General features: G+C 40.0%; 1 protein-coding gene and 1 long non-coding RNA gene across 7 annotated transcripts in view; one reads left to right on the plus strand and one right to left on the minus strand.

Annotated features, from left to right (window-relative positions):
* Positions 1-14,720, minus strand: part of Slc17a1 (solute carrier family 17 member 1) — a 42,079-nt gene extending 27,359 nt beyond the window's left edge. The window contains exons 1-6 of one of the 6 annotated variants that reach the window (XM_076939252.1): positions 13,991-14,720; positions 5,512-5,580; positions 2,721-2,893; positions 1,751-1,984; positions 1,585-1,672; positions 804-890 (exon numbers count right to left, since the gene is read on the minus strand). In XM_076939252.1, the coding sequence (XP_076795367.1) occupies positions 804-890; positions 1,585-1,672; positions 1,751-1,984; positions 2,721-2,893; positions 5,512-5,539 (610 nt within the window). In that variant the 5' untranslated portion in view covers positions 5,540-5,580; positions 13,991-14,720. Of the gene's footprint in view, positions 1-803; positions 891-1,584; positions 1,673-1,750; positions 1,985-2,720; positions 2,894-5,511; positions 5,581-7,451; positions 7,705-7,763; positions 7,845-8,848; positions 8,868-13,693; positions 13,912-13,990 lie in introns of those variants that run through there. The other 5 variants (XM_076939253.1, XM_076939254.1, XM_034510657.2 and 2 more) reach the window with 5 other exon arrangements.
* Positions 11,028-16,946, plus strand: part of LOC143443334 (uncharacterized) — a 40,822-nt gene continuing 34,903 nt past the window's right edge. The window contains exon 1 of the long non-coding RNA XR_013112217.1: positions 11,028-11,739. This is a non-coding gene — a long non-coding RNA (uncharacterized LOC143443334). The remainder of the gene's footprint in view (positions 11,740-16,946) is intronic.

The raw sequence follows: 16,946 nt of genomic DNA on the forward strand, positions 1-16,946 counted from the left end.
TGCTTGCTTGCCTGCTGCCCTGTTCCCCACCATTACAGTCATGAACTTACTCTCTCAAACTGTAAGCAAGCTCTCAAAGTAAATATTTATTTTTACGAGTTGCTTTGGTCATAGTGCTTTGGTCCTGCTTTGATCAATAGAAAAGTTACTAAGCCAGTAAACAAATCCAAAGTTTGCCAAGAATTGTGACTTTGGGCGATGTGGCTTGAGTGTGAACTGTCACAAGAGGCTCATGTGTTTGAACACTTGGTTCCCAGCCGATGGCCCAGGTATGAGAGGCTGTGGAATCTGTGGGAAGTGGGTGGAGTCTTGCTGGAGGATGTTAGTCAACAGGCACAAGCACTGCAGCTTGAAATCCAAAGGTGATGTTAGAATTCACTTGGCAACATATGTTCTGTTTACTTACTCTTGTGCAGTGTATTTTTCTCTGGAAACATAATATGTTTGGTCATGGCCTAGCATTGCAGGTATGGATTATATATAACATACTCGTCCTACGACCTTTCAGAAATCAATATAGGTGATGTTATAATGGTCTGTTCCCCCAGGAAGCTTTTTCACATAAGATGTACCATACTGAAACAGGTAGTTATGTAAACTGGATATGAGATTATGAAGTGTATTTCTGGTCATCAGGCCTTTTCAATGTTGACTTCTCTTTCCCTCAGTGAAGACTGTGAAGTTTTTTAAGATAGGAGTTTTGTATAAATCGTAATAAGTTTACTATACATTATAGTAAATTTGGATTTTTGTATATTGTTACATTTTGATGACTTGCTGAGGTTTTATAAAAAGATACTCACCAAAGATGTAGAAAACCATGGGCCAGCCCAGGAGATCACAGATGAAGCCACTCACAAGTAGGACTATAAATGGTCCCATTACAAACCCTAATTGAAAGGCACAGAAGACACCCTTGTTAAATTAACAAAGGCATCTGAAAGCTGAGCTAATAAGCATCTGTACTGTAATGAACAATCTCCAAGGAAAGAAGTTCATGTTTCACAATGCTCAGAAAGACTGGAGAAAGTATTGACTCTCTCTCTCTCTCTCTCTCTCTCTCTCTCTCTCTCTCTCTCTCTCTGTTGTTGTTTGAATTAAAGACACTTCTTTTTTATTCTAAACAAATTCTTTGTATGTGCATGCATGAATGTGTGTGTGTGTGTGTGTGTGTGTTGGGGGAGGGCATGTGCATTCATTTAGAAGCTAGAGGTTGAGGTCCAGTATTTTTTTCTTTTAGTCTCTACATTGTTTGAGAGAAGGTCTTCCACCAAACTTAGAACTCACTGTTTCAGTGGGGCCGGCTGGCCAGTGAGCTTCTGGCCTATGTTTGGCTCTATACCAATGGTGCTGGAGTTATAGATGTCTGCTGTTGTGCCTGGTATTTGACATGGGTCTAGGGTCCTCATGCTTGTGTGGCAAACCCTTTATCCGCTGAGCCATCTCTCCATCCCTAATTAAAGTAAGAATGTTGCAGGGGATGTTTCTGGAGTGCTCAGCAATTCAAAGCACATGTTTTTAAAGGCCCTCAGAAAGAACATGCCACAAGATGAAAACAGGGCCTGGCCATTCTTACGTACTTACCTGATAGAGTCATAGAGGTAAGTCTGCCTCGTTCCAAGGGAGGTGCCCATTTGACCCATACTTCATGCTGGCCTGTTGACACTATGCCCTGAAATGAAATGATGAGGACTTTTGAACTCTAATATTCTGAATTCAAACTGTGTCTATTCTAACCATATGTTAATACCTGGCCTATTCCCTGGAGTACTCGACACGCAATGACCATAGCTGCTCCAACTTGTGCAGCTTGTGGGATGAGCAGGGACATCACAGAGCTGAGGAGCATTGAAGACCCAATTATTCTCTTCATTGGGTATATTCCAGTTAGGTACCCAACAGGAACTTGAACCACGACCATACCGAAGAAGACAGAACTGAGAATAAGCCCTTGGATATAAAGACTCCAGGAATACACAGGGTTCTAAAAGAAAGAAAGGGAGACAAGTCTAAGAATTCTGCATTGGAGATGTAACCTGGTGTTTATGGGGCCCAGGAGTCTGATATTCCTACTCAGTCTGAGTAAAGGAGTTCCCACTTCTTTCAAAAGATTTTTTTTCTCCCACAAAACTTTATCATCTTATCATGTCATTTTGCATATATTTACATACTATTGATGTTTTCAATTATAGGTTAAGTATCTCTTATCTGAAATGCTTGGGACCAGAAAGGTTTCAAATCCTTTTGGATTTTGGAGATATTACCAAATACATAATAATATATCTTGGGGATGTGATCAGCCTAGATATAGAGCTTATTTTTGTTTATATGTGCTGTATTGTTTGTATTTCTCTTCAGTATCATAAAATACCTAACAAAAGCAACTTAAAAAAGAAAGGTTTTATTCTGGGTCATAATTCCACAATGTGGGTCATCCCAGCAAGTCAGTCATGGCAGCTGGGGGTGGGGGCGGGGAGAGGTGAGACTACTGGTTGAGTTGCAACCATAGTTAGGAAGAACAAAGAAATGAATAGGGTTGCTCAGCCTGTCTTCTCTTTTCATTCATTCTGAGACCCCAGCCTACTGAATGCTGTCATCCACATTTAAGCTTCAGTTTCCTTTTCTAATTATTACTATTATCTTGCCAATAATAATTGACCTCTATAGAAACTAGCTAACAAGTTGAAGTTTTAAACTTGAACTTTATACTTTTGATATACCTTTACATTATCCAGCATCTCCACCACAGATTCATTAGGTAAATGGGATGGCTCTGTGTTGTTCACCATGGCTACCATTGTGAGATTCAGGCATACTCGCTGGGCCATGATAGCAATGTTACAGAAGTGCAAAAGGATAGCCAGCCCATACCGAAAGGAACAGAAACCTGGAACTGAGAAGTTGAAAAAAAATCTCAATTAGCAGCACAGATGAAGTAAAAAAAAAAAAAAAAAAATCAGGTATTTGGAACCCTAGATAGCCTAAATAGTAAATTAAAATTTTGATGTAAAGCATCCTGCTAGAAATTACCATATAATGGGAAAAGGTGGAACTGATTTAATAGTTTCCTGTTACTTTAAAACATAGTTCCAATTAGAATGTCCCAGAATGTTAATCCAGTTTCCAAATGTTTTGGTGTGTGTCTATTTTAAAGGGATCTTTGATGACTACCATAGCAGGATTTTCCCTGTCCAATCACTTTAAATATTAATACAACAAGAAGCCTGAAATTGGACAGGGAAAAGGGAGGCAGAGCAAAGAGTTTCAGAGACGGGGATGGAGGAGAACAAAGGGGAAGAAGGAGGAAGATGGAGGAGGATGAACAGGCTGATTCAAATTTTGAGTGGCTTTAAATAGCCACAGGCAGGTATATTATTATATATGGATAGAATAATTCGGATAATGTGTCTAATCTAGGTGGGCAGCTTGCATCATTATCATTTGGTTCTGAATTTATTGTGTGGGCATCTTGTGATTTGAGAATGTATCGTTGTATAAATCTGACTGATTAGTTATAGCTTCTAGAGTTTTGATTTACTGGGTTACTGAAATTTGGGGCTGAAGACCACAGGGGGTGGACGGCGGAGAAGGTACGGACAGCTTGAGGTAGGCGAACTGAAACTGGGAAGACCACTTCATAGAGGCTAGCCCTTGAGGTGGCAGGACTACGGGCAGGCAGTAGCTGGAAATAGCTTGGGAACTTACCTGTCTAATTTAATATTTCACCCAATAGAATACCTTCGTTTTCCTTTGGAAGCAAGTCCACTTATTGATATCAATTGCATTTTCCCTCAAAGAAAATACTTTCATTTTCAAACTGATATGACTACTCTGGTTGAGAAACTCATATTTGCACACAGAGAAATTTTTTTCCTCAAGAGAGTAAATTTACTGAGAAATAATCAAGCTATAATAAAGAACGCAGTATTGATATAAAACCAAACACATTCATCAATGGGAAAAAGCAGGGAGTCCAGAAATACATGTGCATCTACAACTAAATAGTGTGTGTGTGTGTGTGTGTGTGTGTGTGTGTGTGTAGGTGTGTGTATGTGTGTAGGTGTGAGTTGCATGTTTGTGTACCTGCACATATTGGAGGCAGGTTGCATATATGTAGAGTCTAGAGGTCAATGTTGAGTGTCTTTTTCTATTGTTCTGCATTTTATCCACCTTAGTTTTTGAGAAAGTTCCTCTTTTGGAACCTGGAACTCTCTGGTTAGACTAGACTGTCTGGCCAACAAGCCCCAGGAATCCTCCTATATCTGTCTCCCTAGTACCAGGATCAAAGGACATATCATCACACCTAGCTTTTTATATGGATGGTTGCTGGGGGTCTGAACACAGGTCGGTCATGGCTCTAGTGCTGCAAATGATTCCCTGACTGATCCATTTCCCTAGCTTTTAAACATTTTTGGGTAAATGAACTAATCTAATTCAATGAAGGGAAAGAGTGTCTGCTTTGAAGAATTCTCCCAAGAAAAATTAACATATGCTCACAAAAAGACATGTAAAAAAAAGTTTGCATCAGTTTTATTCAAAATAACAGAATGTTTAGAAAAAATAAACATACTGTGTTGTGCTAACATAAAGCATATTGCTCAGAATCAAAAAGGAAGGAGGCACTGAAAGACCCAGCCATCTGGATTCATCTCAGACAAACATGCTAGGTTAAAAAAAACTAGTCACAAAAGGCTCTTTTCTATAGAAATCGATTGTTATGAAATCCCCAAACAGTCAAAAATAATCTGCATGGCCTCTCCTATTTTCAAAAGCAGCAGGGGTAATCTTTACCTTGCCACACCTGCCTCACATCTTTCTGATGGCTCCGTCTGTGACCTCTAAACACAGATTTAAAGGCTCATGTGATTTGATCATTTTCACCTTGATAATTTCGCTATTTAACTGGGAATCCATTTGCATGTACCAGGGTTGGAATCTCTCAGGGGCAATATTAGAATTCCGCCTACTGTGGCCCACCCATTTGTGCTCATCACACATGCAAAATGCAGTCAACTCATCCTAGGCATCTCAAAGCACATTTTATTGTAATGTTATCTTAAGCCTTATCAAAAGATCATTACTTCAAATTTTAAAAATCTCACCATCTTAATCACCATCTAAACCTTATAGGAGCAATCCAGTTGGGGCACAGAATCTATCTGTAGACTTGCCAAAGGAACAAAATGTGTGTCCCTACAACTGCCACCATTAAATAATGGGATAGTCATGGGACAAAACTACCAAGATTAGAATTCCAAAAGAGAAAAGTGACATGAATCCACAATGGTTTGACGTTCAGCTGAACAAATATTGGGTTTTAAATTATGAATTTTAGATACAAATATTTAAGTGTTGTTATCATCATAGTTATGGGATGTCAGAAAAACATCAAGCATCATGTGAAAACTTTATTGTCTTTCCTGAAATTTTCTGTGTATGTTTCCATAGAACATATCTCCCTTATGCCTTGTGTTTAAGAAGGTGGACTCCTGGACAGAGGGACAGTGTTACCTTTCTTGGGGAGGCACTGGTTCTCCATTTGAGACTTATCTTTTTGTTGCTGGGCTTGGTTTCCATCCACTGTGGGTGTAAAACACACTGGTCAACACAATTCAGGAAGCAACTGACCAAGCACCCAGGACTCCTCTCTGACTGACAACAAGGATCCAAGGATGACTCACCAGATAGAGGCAGTAACCTTTCAGCTCCACTGAGGGCCTTAGTTAACATTCCACTTTCATGATTTTTTTGTTGTTATTCATTTAAAATATATAGAAAGCCTGATAACTATAGCAAGTTGAAAACAAGCAGCCCTGCCAACCCAGGGATTTTGTTTGTTTGTTTGTTTAATTTAATGAAAAATAAATACTTCCTTAAAGAAATAGAAATTGAGGACATTTGCTGCCGGTAGGCTTGCCCAGCAAGGGAAATGGACAGAAAGCCATCAGGCAGAATGAGGCTGCAGTGGTTCGAAATTTACATGTACAGAGCAGCCAAATATTATGAAAGGAGCAAATACAAGTAAAACTCATTTTCTGTACCTTAAGATAGGTGAAATATGACTGTCTTCTTATTAGTGCCACCCCCTCTGGAAATGAACCTTTCTCACAGTCCCATATGAACCTGTCTGTAGCCTTAGTTTCTGGCAAGAGATTTACTGTAGACAAGCCTGCATCTGCTGTGGGAGGCTGCTGATGAGGATAAATTAGAATTCAATTCCCATATAAGCCGTGAGCCTAGACTTTGAGATCTGACTTTATCAGTTCACATGCCCCTCACATGTCCCCCAGACAACTATGTGGTGGGTATTTGAAACATTCTAGAATGAGTAGAGCATCAACCAGGATTTTCACACACTGGAGCCTCTCTTGACCTTCTGTTTATGCAACAAACTCACAACACAGTACCAAGATACTACATATGTACACACACACACACAGACAGAGAGAGAAAGAGAGAGAGAGAGAAAGAGAGAGAGAGAGAGAGAGAGAGAGAGAAATACTGCACATATACTATATATAGAGTACAGTACACAGATACTAGATATGTATACACAGAGAGAGAGAAGTACTTCACACATACTATATATAGGACACAATACACAGATACTACACACACACAGACACACACACCCCATACATATACACTACACACAGAAACAGTATACACATACTATGCGTACAACACAGTATACAAATACTTACACACACGCATTATACACAGAGAGAAACATTAGCATTACATACACATAAATAATACACCTATGCTAGACATACACACAAACACTACTCATATACTACATATATAGAGAAACACTATACAACCCTATATATACAACACAGAACACAAATACTATATACACAGAGAAACATTACGTACACATGAATCATATACACAAACTATACACAGAAATTATATACACAAAAACACTACAGAGAGATATATAACACGTATGATATTCATACAATACATAAATACTACACATACACACACAGAGAAACACCACATACATACTACGCACAGACAGAAAACTACATACATACTATACATACAATACAGTATACCTATATGCTATCCACACAAATACAATATGTACTTATCACACACTTATACTGTATTTGTACTTACACTACACATAAATTACATGCACAAGACCACATTACGTACAAATCACACATAAACACTATGCACAAACCTAGTACATGGATACTGTACACATAAACATGACACACATACATACACAAGCCACATGTAAGTGCATACCTCACACACATATACAGCACACACAAATAGTACAACACCCCCTCTCACACGCAACAGAAACATCTCCACACACAAACCAAACCTATATCTACCTCTATAACCTATAATGACACATGTGCACAGAGTGCACACACCACACAGGATACCCACTTGCAGCCCAGCATACCCCACAGGCCGTGCGCACTTACCCTTTCCCTCCAGCAGTGTCATACCACAGCAGTCACAGACAGCTCATCACACAGCTTACCCCTTTTCTTTCCTTTTATCCTTGTGAGGATATCCTATCCTTTTTACAATCATTCCTAAAACTATGTTTTTTTTTTCCTTTCCCCAAGAGAATCCTCAAAAGATAAATAAATTCTTCTATTTTTTTTTTTTTTTTTTTTTTTGCCCACATTGTTAATTACTTTGGGAAATTCTCTACCAGGGAAGGACCCCAAAAGCCCTCTGGAGAATTAAATGTGCATTTCACTTGGCACATAACAAAGAGTCACACTGACCTGATTAAGACAGAACAGCCCTTCCTTCTTCCAGGAAGACTTTTCGCTTGACTTTAGTGTGAAATTTTTCCTACTTGCTAGTAAATTCTATACCAAATCCTTTGACCTCATCATGCCAAGAGTAGTGTTTAATTTTTAACTTTACATTTGCCCTAGCCTTGCATCTTCTGAGGAGAAGCATGAGTCTTGGGATCTACCAGACTAGAACCTTCTGGGAACTTATTAGCAATTTAAAGATTTAGTAAAGAGATCCCATACTCTCCAGCCCAGGCAGGACGGAGAACACGGAGAACACGTTTCAGAAGTGTTTCTAGGATGTTTCCATTGAGGTGGCCTTTGGAATTCTATGGGTTGTTACTGAAATGCTAGGCTTTAGCCATGTCCTGTTAGTTTTATTATCTTTTCCCTTTACTCCATCCCTTCCTTTTCCTCCTCCTGCCTTCTCTTTCCTTTCTGCCCTCTCCTCCCTCTCTCCCTCCCTTGTTGCCTCTCTCCCTTCTTCCTCCTTTGTTCCTTCTCCCTCTCCCCTCCCATCCCCTCCTTCCTCCTTCCCTGCTCCTCAGAGATCATGCCTCTTTGACATTTGATATGGTCAGAAAGCTGCACCTTTTCTTAAGGCTTGCCTCACAAGGCTGTGACATGCTCTGTGGCTTCTCCTGGTTCAGCTCCTGGCTATTCCAAATATTTCAGCTCTGCCGAAACTCTTTTGAATTGAATTGTATCACCTAGTAATCAGTTAGGAACATCTAAGCCGTGAACCAGATTATTTTCACTGTTGATGATTTGCTAATATACTTAATCATTTTAATTTTATTGTGCCTGTTCAATGTATGTCAATAGTTGACAGTTAGCAGATGCTCCATGACTTGAAACCCATTTTCCCCTAAATAAATGTTGAGGCCAGAGGTGTGCCCTGTGCTTGAGGCAGAGACAAGAGGATCATAAGTTTGAGGCCAGTCTGTGCTACAGAACAAGTGCCACGTAAGACCAGGATGCTTGATAAGTCACTGTATCAGTAAAGGAAGGAGGAGAGAGAGAAGGAAGGGAAGGGGAGAGAGGGGAAAGAAAACCCAAAGGTTGAAAACCTTTGCCAGGGAGCTTTGTCCTGTTACTCAGCTGGAGTTAGGATTATTGATCCTCTGTGTTGATCCTCTGTGTGCCCCAGGATGTCTGTACTATCTGCTCAAACAGCTGGCCTTTCTGGTACTTTCTGGAAAGGAGAGCTTTTTAATGATTGAAAACTCTAAGTCAGTAGTTGTTCAATGTCCACCTCGTGAATAAACAACGCTCCCACATGGCATCAATGTCCTAAGTTCTAGGTACAAGTTACATAAGAAGGGCCCATCCTTCTGTTTGCTGGCTCTGCTGTCTATTGCATCATGACACTCTGAAGTTAATTTATCTGGATTCCATGTTTCACTAATTAAATTTTTACTTTAGTGGCTTAATATGGAAAGTTTTCAGACATACAAAAAAAAAAAAAATAGAACAGTCTAGTGTAACCACTGACCTATTACCTACCTCCAACTACTGCTAGCATTTGAATTTCCCTGTTCAATAGTTGTTTCTGTAGTATGCTAAAGCAGTTACTTGACGGTATATAATTTCTACAGAAAACTCAGCATAGAAACTTAATTCATCAGAAAAATTTAGAGCATAATTAATGATAGGTCATTTCTCCCCACTACGTATTTTAAGCCAGAATAGATTATATTAAAGGCAGGTTTACTGGGAAGTGGCTTTCAGTGAGTTCCCTGATCCCAAGGACCAAAGCCAGGAAAATCGGCAGAGGGAAAGGGGTGGGGGGGGGGGGAGAGAAAGCATGCAGGCAGAGAGAAGGGAAGAAAAGAGGAGAGGAGGGGAGGGGAGGGAGGAAGAGGAAAGGAGAGGAGGGGAGGGGAGGGGAAGGGAGAGGAGAGGAGAGAAGAGAGAGCAAAATGTCTAGATTATATAGAGAACAGCCTCTGGGGGCAGGGCAGTCCAGCCCCAGGGCTGGAAAGTTCAAGGTTGGGGCCAAGGTATGCCAAGTAGGGACTGAGGGATGTTGGGAGAATCTGGAGGCCAGGCCTGCTTTGGTATATACAATACACATCTCAGTCCTTTGTCCATGGGTCTAAAACCAAACAGCTAACATGCTGCAAACACTAGTAAACAAATAATAACCCTTTAAATCTCTTCAATTGCTTCAAAGTTGTCTTCTTTATTCTTGATTGGTTTTTGAGACAGAGTCTTATGTAGCCCAGACTGGCTTGGAAATCAGGAGGTAGCAAGGATAGCCTTGATTCTCAATCCTCCTGCCTCTTCTTACCAAGTACAGGGATTTTAGATATGTGCCACTGTATTAGGCTAGATGCAGTCCTGGGCTTTGTGCATGATGTTCAAACACTCCATTAGCTGAGCCACACCTTCAGCCAGCATGTCATTATTTCTTTTAAATTGTAAATGATGTGTATATATGTTTGCCTGTGTATATGAGTGGGGGGGGGCTCTCAGAGTTCAGAAGAAGGTGCTAGATTTCCTGGTGTGGTGGTTGTGAGCTGCTTGACGTGGGTGCTGGAAACTGAACTTGGGTTCTCTGAAAGAGCAGGAAGCATTCTTAATCCCCAGACCAACTCTCCAGCTCATTATTTCTTGACTGTCACTTTGGAAACTTACTACCTTAATGGGATAGATCATTGGGCTTACCCTTAAACAAGTCCCTCCCACTACTGTAATCTGTAATTTAGACTCTCTGCCAACCTGCCTTCAGCAACTCGGCAGCAGTGGCTTACGTCATCACCTGCTGCTGCCAAGGTTGGCCTGTAAATGGACCAGGCCACTCCAGATTCCTTCCTTCCCTCCCTCCCTCCCTCCCTCCCTCCCTCCCTCCCTCCCTCTTTCCTGTTCTCTTCTGGTCTCTCTGGCTGCCTTTCTCTCTTTAGCCTTCATGTTTCCACTACAAGCTGGCTTTTTACCCGCCCCCAATAAACCTCTTGCACTAAATCTGTTGCCTGGTATAATTTCTTTAGCAGCATACCTTGGCTAGGGCCCACCAAAGGTGCTCCACCCCCACCCCTCAAACTTTATCCTAACATTACTGCGAAGCTATGACACATGACACCCTCAACAACAGAAAGTAGATACTTTCTGGTCCACCAATCTTTGTGTCCAATTTGACACTGGCAGTTGGTTAAGTTCTCCCCCTCAGTTGGTTTAAATGTTTCTCCAAGTCTCTGGTGGAGGTACCTGCCTCTGACCAATTTCTTTGGGTGAAGCTTCTTTTTTTTTTTTTTTTTTTTTTTTTTTTTTTTTAGCATGGTTTTCACCCTCTGTCTCTTAGGACCTGGTCCCTGCACAATGAAGGTGAGGACTCTCTGGGCAGCATGTGCCTTCTCTGTTCAGTCTTCCCTGAATCCTTCAGATGCCTCCGAGCTTCGGGTTTGGGACCTCTTTCTAGTTTCCCTATGGAGACTATGTCATTCATCTCTTCACTCCCTTTAGGATGTCTTTCTTTGGGGAACCTACACCTCTTCAGAGTCGAATCTGACCTCAATATGCTGTGGAACGATCAGAAATGTGGGGGAAAAATCCCCTTTCCTTATTGCCCTTTTTCTTGTTCCAAGCCCTTTTTTGGTCTGGTCTCCCTCCCTATACTGCATAAACTGTTATGTCTGTAAGTTTGTTGCAAAGTGCAACTTGGAGCTGGTCAGAAGTGGAAAAACCAGAGGAGCAGGTCACTCAGCATGCTGTTTTCCCCTGCAGTCTCTGCTTGGAACCAAACTGCTAATCTAACCCTCCAGAGGTGTGCTCATTTGTTTGTGAATTTGATTCCAAATTCTAGAGTCCAGTTCTTCAGCTGCTGCTTCTCTCTAGCTCTGTGTCCTCCATGGCTCTGGCTTTCAGCCTGCTGACCCACATGGATGTCTTCCTTCCCTTCTCCCTCTCATCGGGCTTTCTTCAGCCAAGCTTTGGGCCCACTAGGGACCCACCCACCAAGGTAATTAAATTCTCATCTCCAGCCTGCTGTCCCACAGCCTGCTTACATTCAGAGCTCTCTCTTGGAGCTTATAGGACTGCCCCCCCCCCCACCATCGCTACACCAACACATAGTGTTCTGCTTCGCCTCCTCCCCTTCCCCACCCTCTCTTCTTCCCTGGACTCAGATTTTAGAACTTGATTTCCAAATTCTCACAAATCCTTAACTGCTACTATCCCAAACAAATGATCTCCGAATACCTTGCATCTAAACTTGCTCTGCTCTATACTCCCAAAATCTCTTATTTCTAAGGTTCTACTTCCCCACTCTTAAAAATCTTTTATCTCTAGAATTTCTTTGCACTCTGCTCTCAAAAACTAATATCTAAAGATTAGATCAGGATTTGTAAGCTGCTCATTGGATGTGGTTAAAAATTCTGTATCATTGGTAACAAAATTTGGCTTTAAATTTAATTAAAATCTATCTCTTTGTGTGTTTGTTTGTGTGTGTGTGTGCGTGTGTATATGTATGTGTGTGTTTCAACTCTTGTTCAGGATATATATATGTGTGTGTGTAACTCAGATTCAACTCTATATATGTATATATATCACATGTATTCAACTCATTTAATGCACACACATATGAATTATTTTTATATTTATATATAAATATACATAGTATATCTTTTCTAGTATCTATCTATCTACCTTCTTGATCCTAGTATATATACAAGAGAAAATTAATGTTTTTAAATAGCAACTATGCAGCACTCCTTCATCTTGGCTACTGGCCACATCAGGGCACAACCATCTTTACTAAGGTTAAAGATTACGTGCCATGTGACTTCACCGTCTTAAGATGACCACATGTTATAACGCAACAATCGTAAAACGTCTTAGCCCTAGTTAGCTCTTTGTTCATTATTGTATCTCCTTTTAGACTAAGGGCACAACAAGAAGTCTCAAATGCTTTGGATTGGTATGGACTTCTGTGTGATGATAGAAATTTAGAATTATACTTGCTATACCATATTGTATATGCGATTCAACTCTGGTTTCAAATATACTGTAGATGATGTTGATGTTTTAAGGTTACAAAGGTCTATTCAGGTTAACAAAAGTGAATTTAAAATTTATGTCTAACTACTTAGGTCTTTGGTAACCTTGCACTACTAAGCTGCTAGAAAAGTGAGATAAGTAACAGCATGTGTTTGATAAATAAGTATTTGCTAATCACGATCTATAAACTCCTAAGGTCTACTCAGGTTCACAGCAATATTTGTTTGGCTTCTTTGCCTTTTAAGTTTTAGCTATTTGGATAAACTAAGCCATGCAAACTACAATGGTCTCTAATGGTGCACCATAAAAGAATTAGTAAAGTTGTGAGTCTCTCTATGGCCTGTATCTATGTTTAAAAGATTTATTTTTCATTTTAGAAGAGCTTCAATTCAAATTTTTTTGACTTGAACAATTTAACACCTAAACCTAATAGGGATAGAATGTAAAGTCCTAGTCTTATGAAAGCTATTAATTTATTGTAGACTGTTAAGGATAATTAAGATATGCAAGTTGATGGTCACTTTATAAATGACCAAATTCTTTAATGTGTTCAGAATTAAAATTGTAGTTGTGTTACGTACTAATGTAATTAATTATAGGAATAGGCTTGATTTAGCCTCCTGCATATGCTTTCAAAGTTAATCCTAACTTTGAAGCAAGTGACTAAAAACAGGCAAAGGTTGTCTATTCAGATAGACTTAATTGATAGACGATCCTCAAATGCTTCAGAGATCTGCAGAATATGACATTTAAAAAATTTTTAACTTAAAAAAAAAAAAGCTTTCTGTGATAAAGAGTCAGCTTCTGGCAGCACCCCTAATCTCCCCCAAAGAAGATGATGGGCACAGAAGACCCTCCACCTGGAGCTCGATTTAAATGTGGCAAAGCTAGCCACTGAATAGAAATCTGCCCCTTACCTTGTCTGCTGACAGCATGCTGTTCAAACTGTGTACAAAGCAAGACACTGGGGAATTGATTGTCCCGCTTTACCTAGACACGATAGGACAGTCCCCTTAAGTTTCTACTCCATAAGAAAGTCTGTTGGATCTGCTGGGCCTGGCATCTAAAGATTGATGCTGCCTTGGCACCTCTGTTCCCAGCGACCGCAGAGGAGCCTAGGGTGATTGTCCAGGTAGCTGATAAGTTTCTTGTCCTTTTTAATAGTGTTGGAAGATGTTTGGGCTGTATTTCCTGTTTACTTGGGTGAAACTCACCTTTCTCAGGTCTCTGATGGAGTTGCTGACCAGGCTCGTGATAGCTTTGTCTGTCAGTAAGCAGCAAAGCAAGGCGTACTCACGTTATCTTCATGTGTAAACATTAGCAGTCAAGGCTTCACCTGTCTTCTCTTCTCAGTTCTCTTCATGTGTAAGAATCAGGCCACAGGCTCCACTCTCCTAGAGCTGCTACTATCTCTGTCTAGATAGTTTGCCTTGTTACCAGACTCAGAGAAGAGATAAACTCACAAACTAGATTTCAATGTAACCTTTTACTCTTCTATCATTTAAAGGAACCTATTTTACAGTGGCTGCGCCCAGTAATCAATCACCGGTGCCTCATGATTAATAACTGGATAGGAAAAAAAGATGTAAAATTTATGTTAGTTTTAAGGATACAAAAGCTTAAGTTGTAAGAAACTAAGAAAATTTTGGAGGGTGTAAGAAGGTGTTTTCAGGTATGTAAATTCAAGTTATAATGTACGGTAGGTAGGCAAAGCAAGTTACAAAGGTCAGAGGACATGAAAGAAGTTGTGATAAGAGTGATTTAAGGTATATAAAAATGAAAAATGGCTTTAGATTTCTTTTCTTCGATAGGCTACTGTTATATTAAAACTTCAAAAGTTCAGAGTTTTAACATTAGTCAATGGAATTCTGATAAACTATTATTAGTCTATGATAGACACAAGCTCAAGATTTTATTTTTATTTGGTCGTCTTCTAAGTATAGACTTAAAGGGACTTCTCATTGGGTAAAGTGACTGTCTAATTTGTATACTCCTATCTTCTGTGTAGAGGGAAGAAGATCCATTTTCATTGTCTGTATTCATACTGAAAATCAAGATAAAGCAAGCTCTCGACCTTCTACTCCACAAGAGGTTTCTGCTTCCCTGAGCTTGCCTTAAAGAGTCTTCATGTTTTTAAACCAAATTGTTTCCCAAGCTTCTACTGTGACACAAAAGTGTGAATCTCTCACCTTTCCTACAATGTGGATTTCAGTACAGATTACAAACAACAGGAACGCTGACATTACCATTTAAACTTACATCTTTTTGTACACGTAAAAAAAATTCTTGTAAGCTTCAAGAAACCGACTTGAACCTACCTCTCATGAGTCAGATGGATTTCAGATAAGGACCCCTGTCAATCAATAGCCTAAGGTTCTCTGTCTATTGCTTATTAATGAGGGTGAGACATCTCCCTGTTCCCTGGCTTTGGACCTCCCCTCACCCAATTACAAGGATTATGGGCCTGAAAGTTTCAAATGCACAGTTAAGAAAAAAACTTCCCCCTAAACTACTTATCTTCTGCTCTTAAGATGTGTGTGTGTGTGTGTGTGTGTGTGTGTGTGTGTGTGTGTGTTCCAGCATCCTGGACAGTGAGTGAAACAGCCAGTGCTCCCAGGACTTGGCCAGTGTCCCACTTTCCTTGGGTCTCAAAGAGACCTTGCCTCCAGACAGCAGGAAGCAGTCTAAAGAGCACAGTCTCCCCCCACCACCACCCCCCAGTTCCAACCTTCCCTTCACCTCTTTCTATGCACTCACCTTTTGTAATTCACAAAAGGGAGGAATGTTGTGATTTGGGCCCTCCATCAATCTGCCTTTAGGGACTCAGCTGCAGCAGCTTAAGTCCCCTGCTGCCAGAACCACATATTAAATACAAAAACACTCACAAAAGGCCACAAACAATAAAAATGTATGTGTATTTCCTCCACTACAGATAAGCAAAGTCCTTCCACAGTAGCCCTAATTGTATAGGGTCCCATTCGGAGGGTCTTTCAGGGCTGATGAGAAGGCTCTAAGTTTGTAATCAATAATAAAGTGAGCCCATCTAAGTAAAAAGACTCCATTGATTCAAAAATTCATTATAAAAGAAAAAGAAAAGGCATATGAAACTACTGGGCCATTTGATGTTGTATTTGAGAAGCTACTGACTCGCTGCTTCAATGAAACAGCTGCTGTTCTATCAGTTCTCACAGTTCTCACAGTGCTCATCAGATATTTTCCTCTTAATTCTACTCGGACTGTACTTCACTTTTGAAAACAGTTCTACACAAATGTAGGCTCTGGCAAGTGATTATGACACAAATAAATGGTGTAACTGTGAAATGGATATTCATCTCTCAGAAGATAGGACCTTTAAAAGTCTAACAAAAAAAAAAATGTGGTGGTTTGAATGAGAATGGTCCCCATTTGAATGCTTAATCAACTGGGGAGTAGAACCTTTAAGGATTAGAAAAATTAGAAGATTTGACCTTGTTGGAGGAAATATGTCACTAGGGGTAGGCAGTGAAAACTCAAATGCCCACACTAGGCCCAGACTGTCTCTCTGTCTCTATGTCTCCATTTGTCTTCTCTGCTTCCCCCTTTTCTTCTCTCCCCCTCTTTTTCTTCCTCTCTCTTTTCTTTCTTCTCTCTGCTTTGCCTGCAGATCAGGATGTAAGTTATCAGATGATGCTCCAGCTCCAGGACCGCCTGCTTCCTACTATGATGATGCACCTCTTACAAGAGTTGCCTTGATCATAGTGTCTCCTCACAGCAATAGAATAGTGACTAAGACAGGCACAAAGAATTTCTTTAGATGGAATGTCAGATTGCGGTTCAGTTTGAGATAGATCATGCTCCATTTACAAACTTCCAAGCAACATATTTATGTCAGTTAAAAATGGAGTTGCAAATATACCAATATATTGGTTATTTTCCCAAGAATTATGCAATATGAGCCAATAAGGCTTCTTAAGAAATGCTACATCTTTTTAATTCTTAATTACATTTTTAATTTAAATTTTTTAATTTAATGGCACAAATTTCTGTTTGATACCAAAAATTGCTAGACAACATGTAAAAAAATCATAGCTTTAATAAAAATGACAAGTTGTTTTTGTATCATTACCACTGCCATGTATTGCCAAAGCATAAGGTTTAAAAAGAAGCTACACTCTATAAATGTCTTTTAGT

This window comes from Arvicanthis niloticus, chromosome 8 (genome assembly GCF_011762505.2).
Source record: "Arvicanthis niloticus isolate mArvNil1 chromosome 8, mArvNil1.pat.X, whole genome shotgun sequence".
NCBI classification, from domain to species: domain Eukaryota; kingdom Metazoa; phylum Chordata; class Mammalia; order Rodentia; family Muridae; genus Arvicanthis; species Arvicanthis niloticus.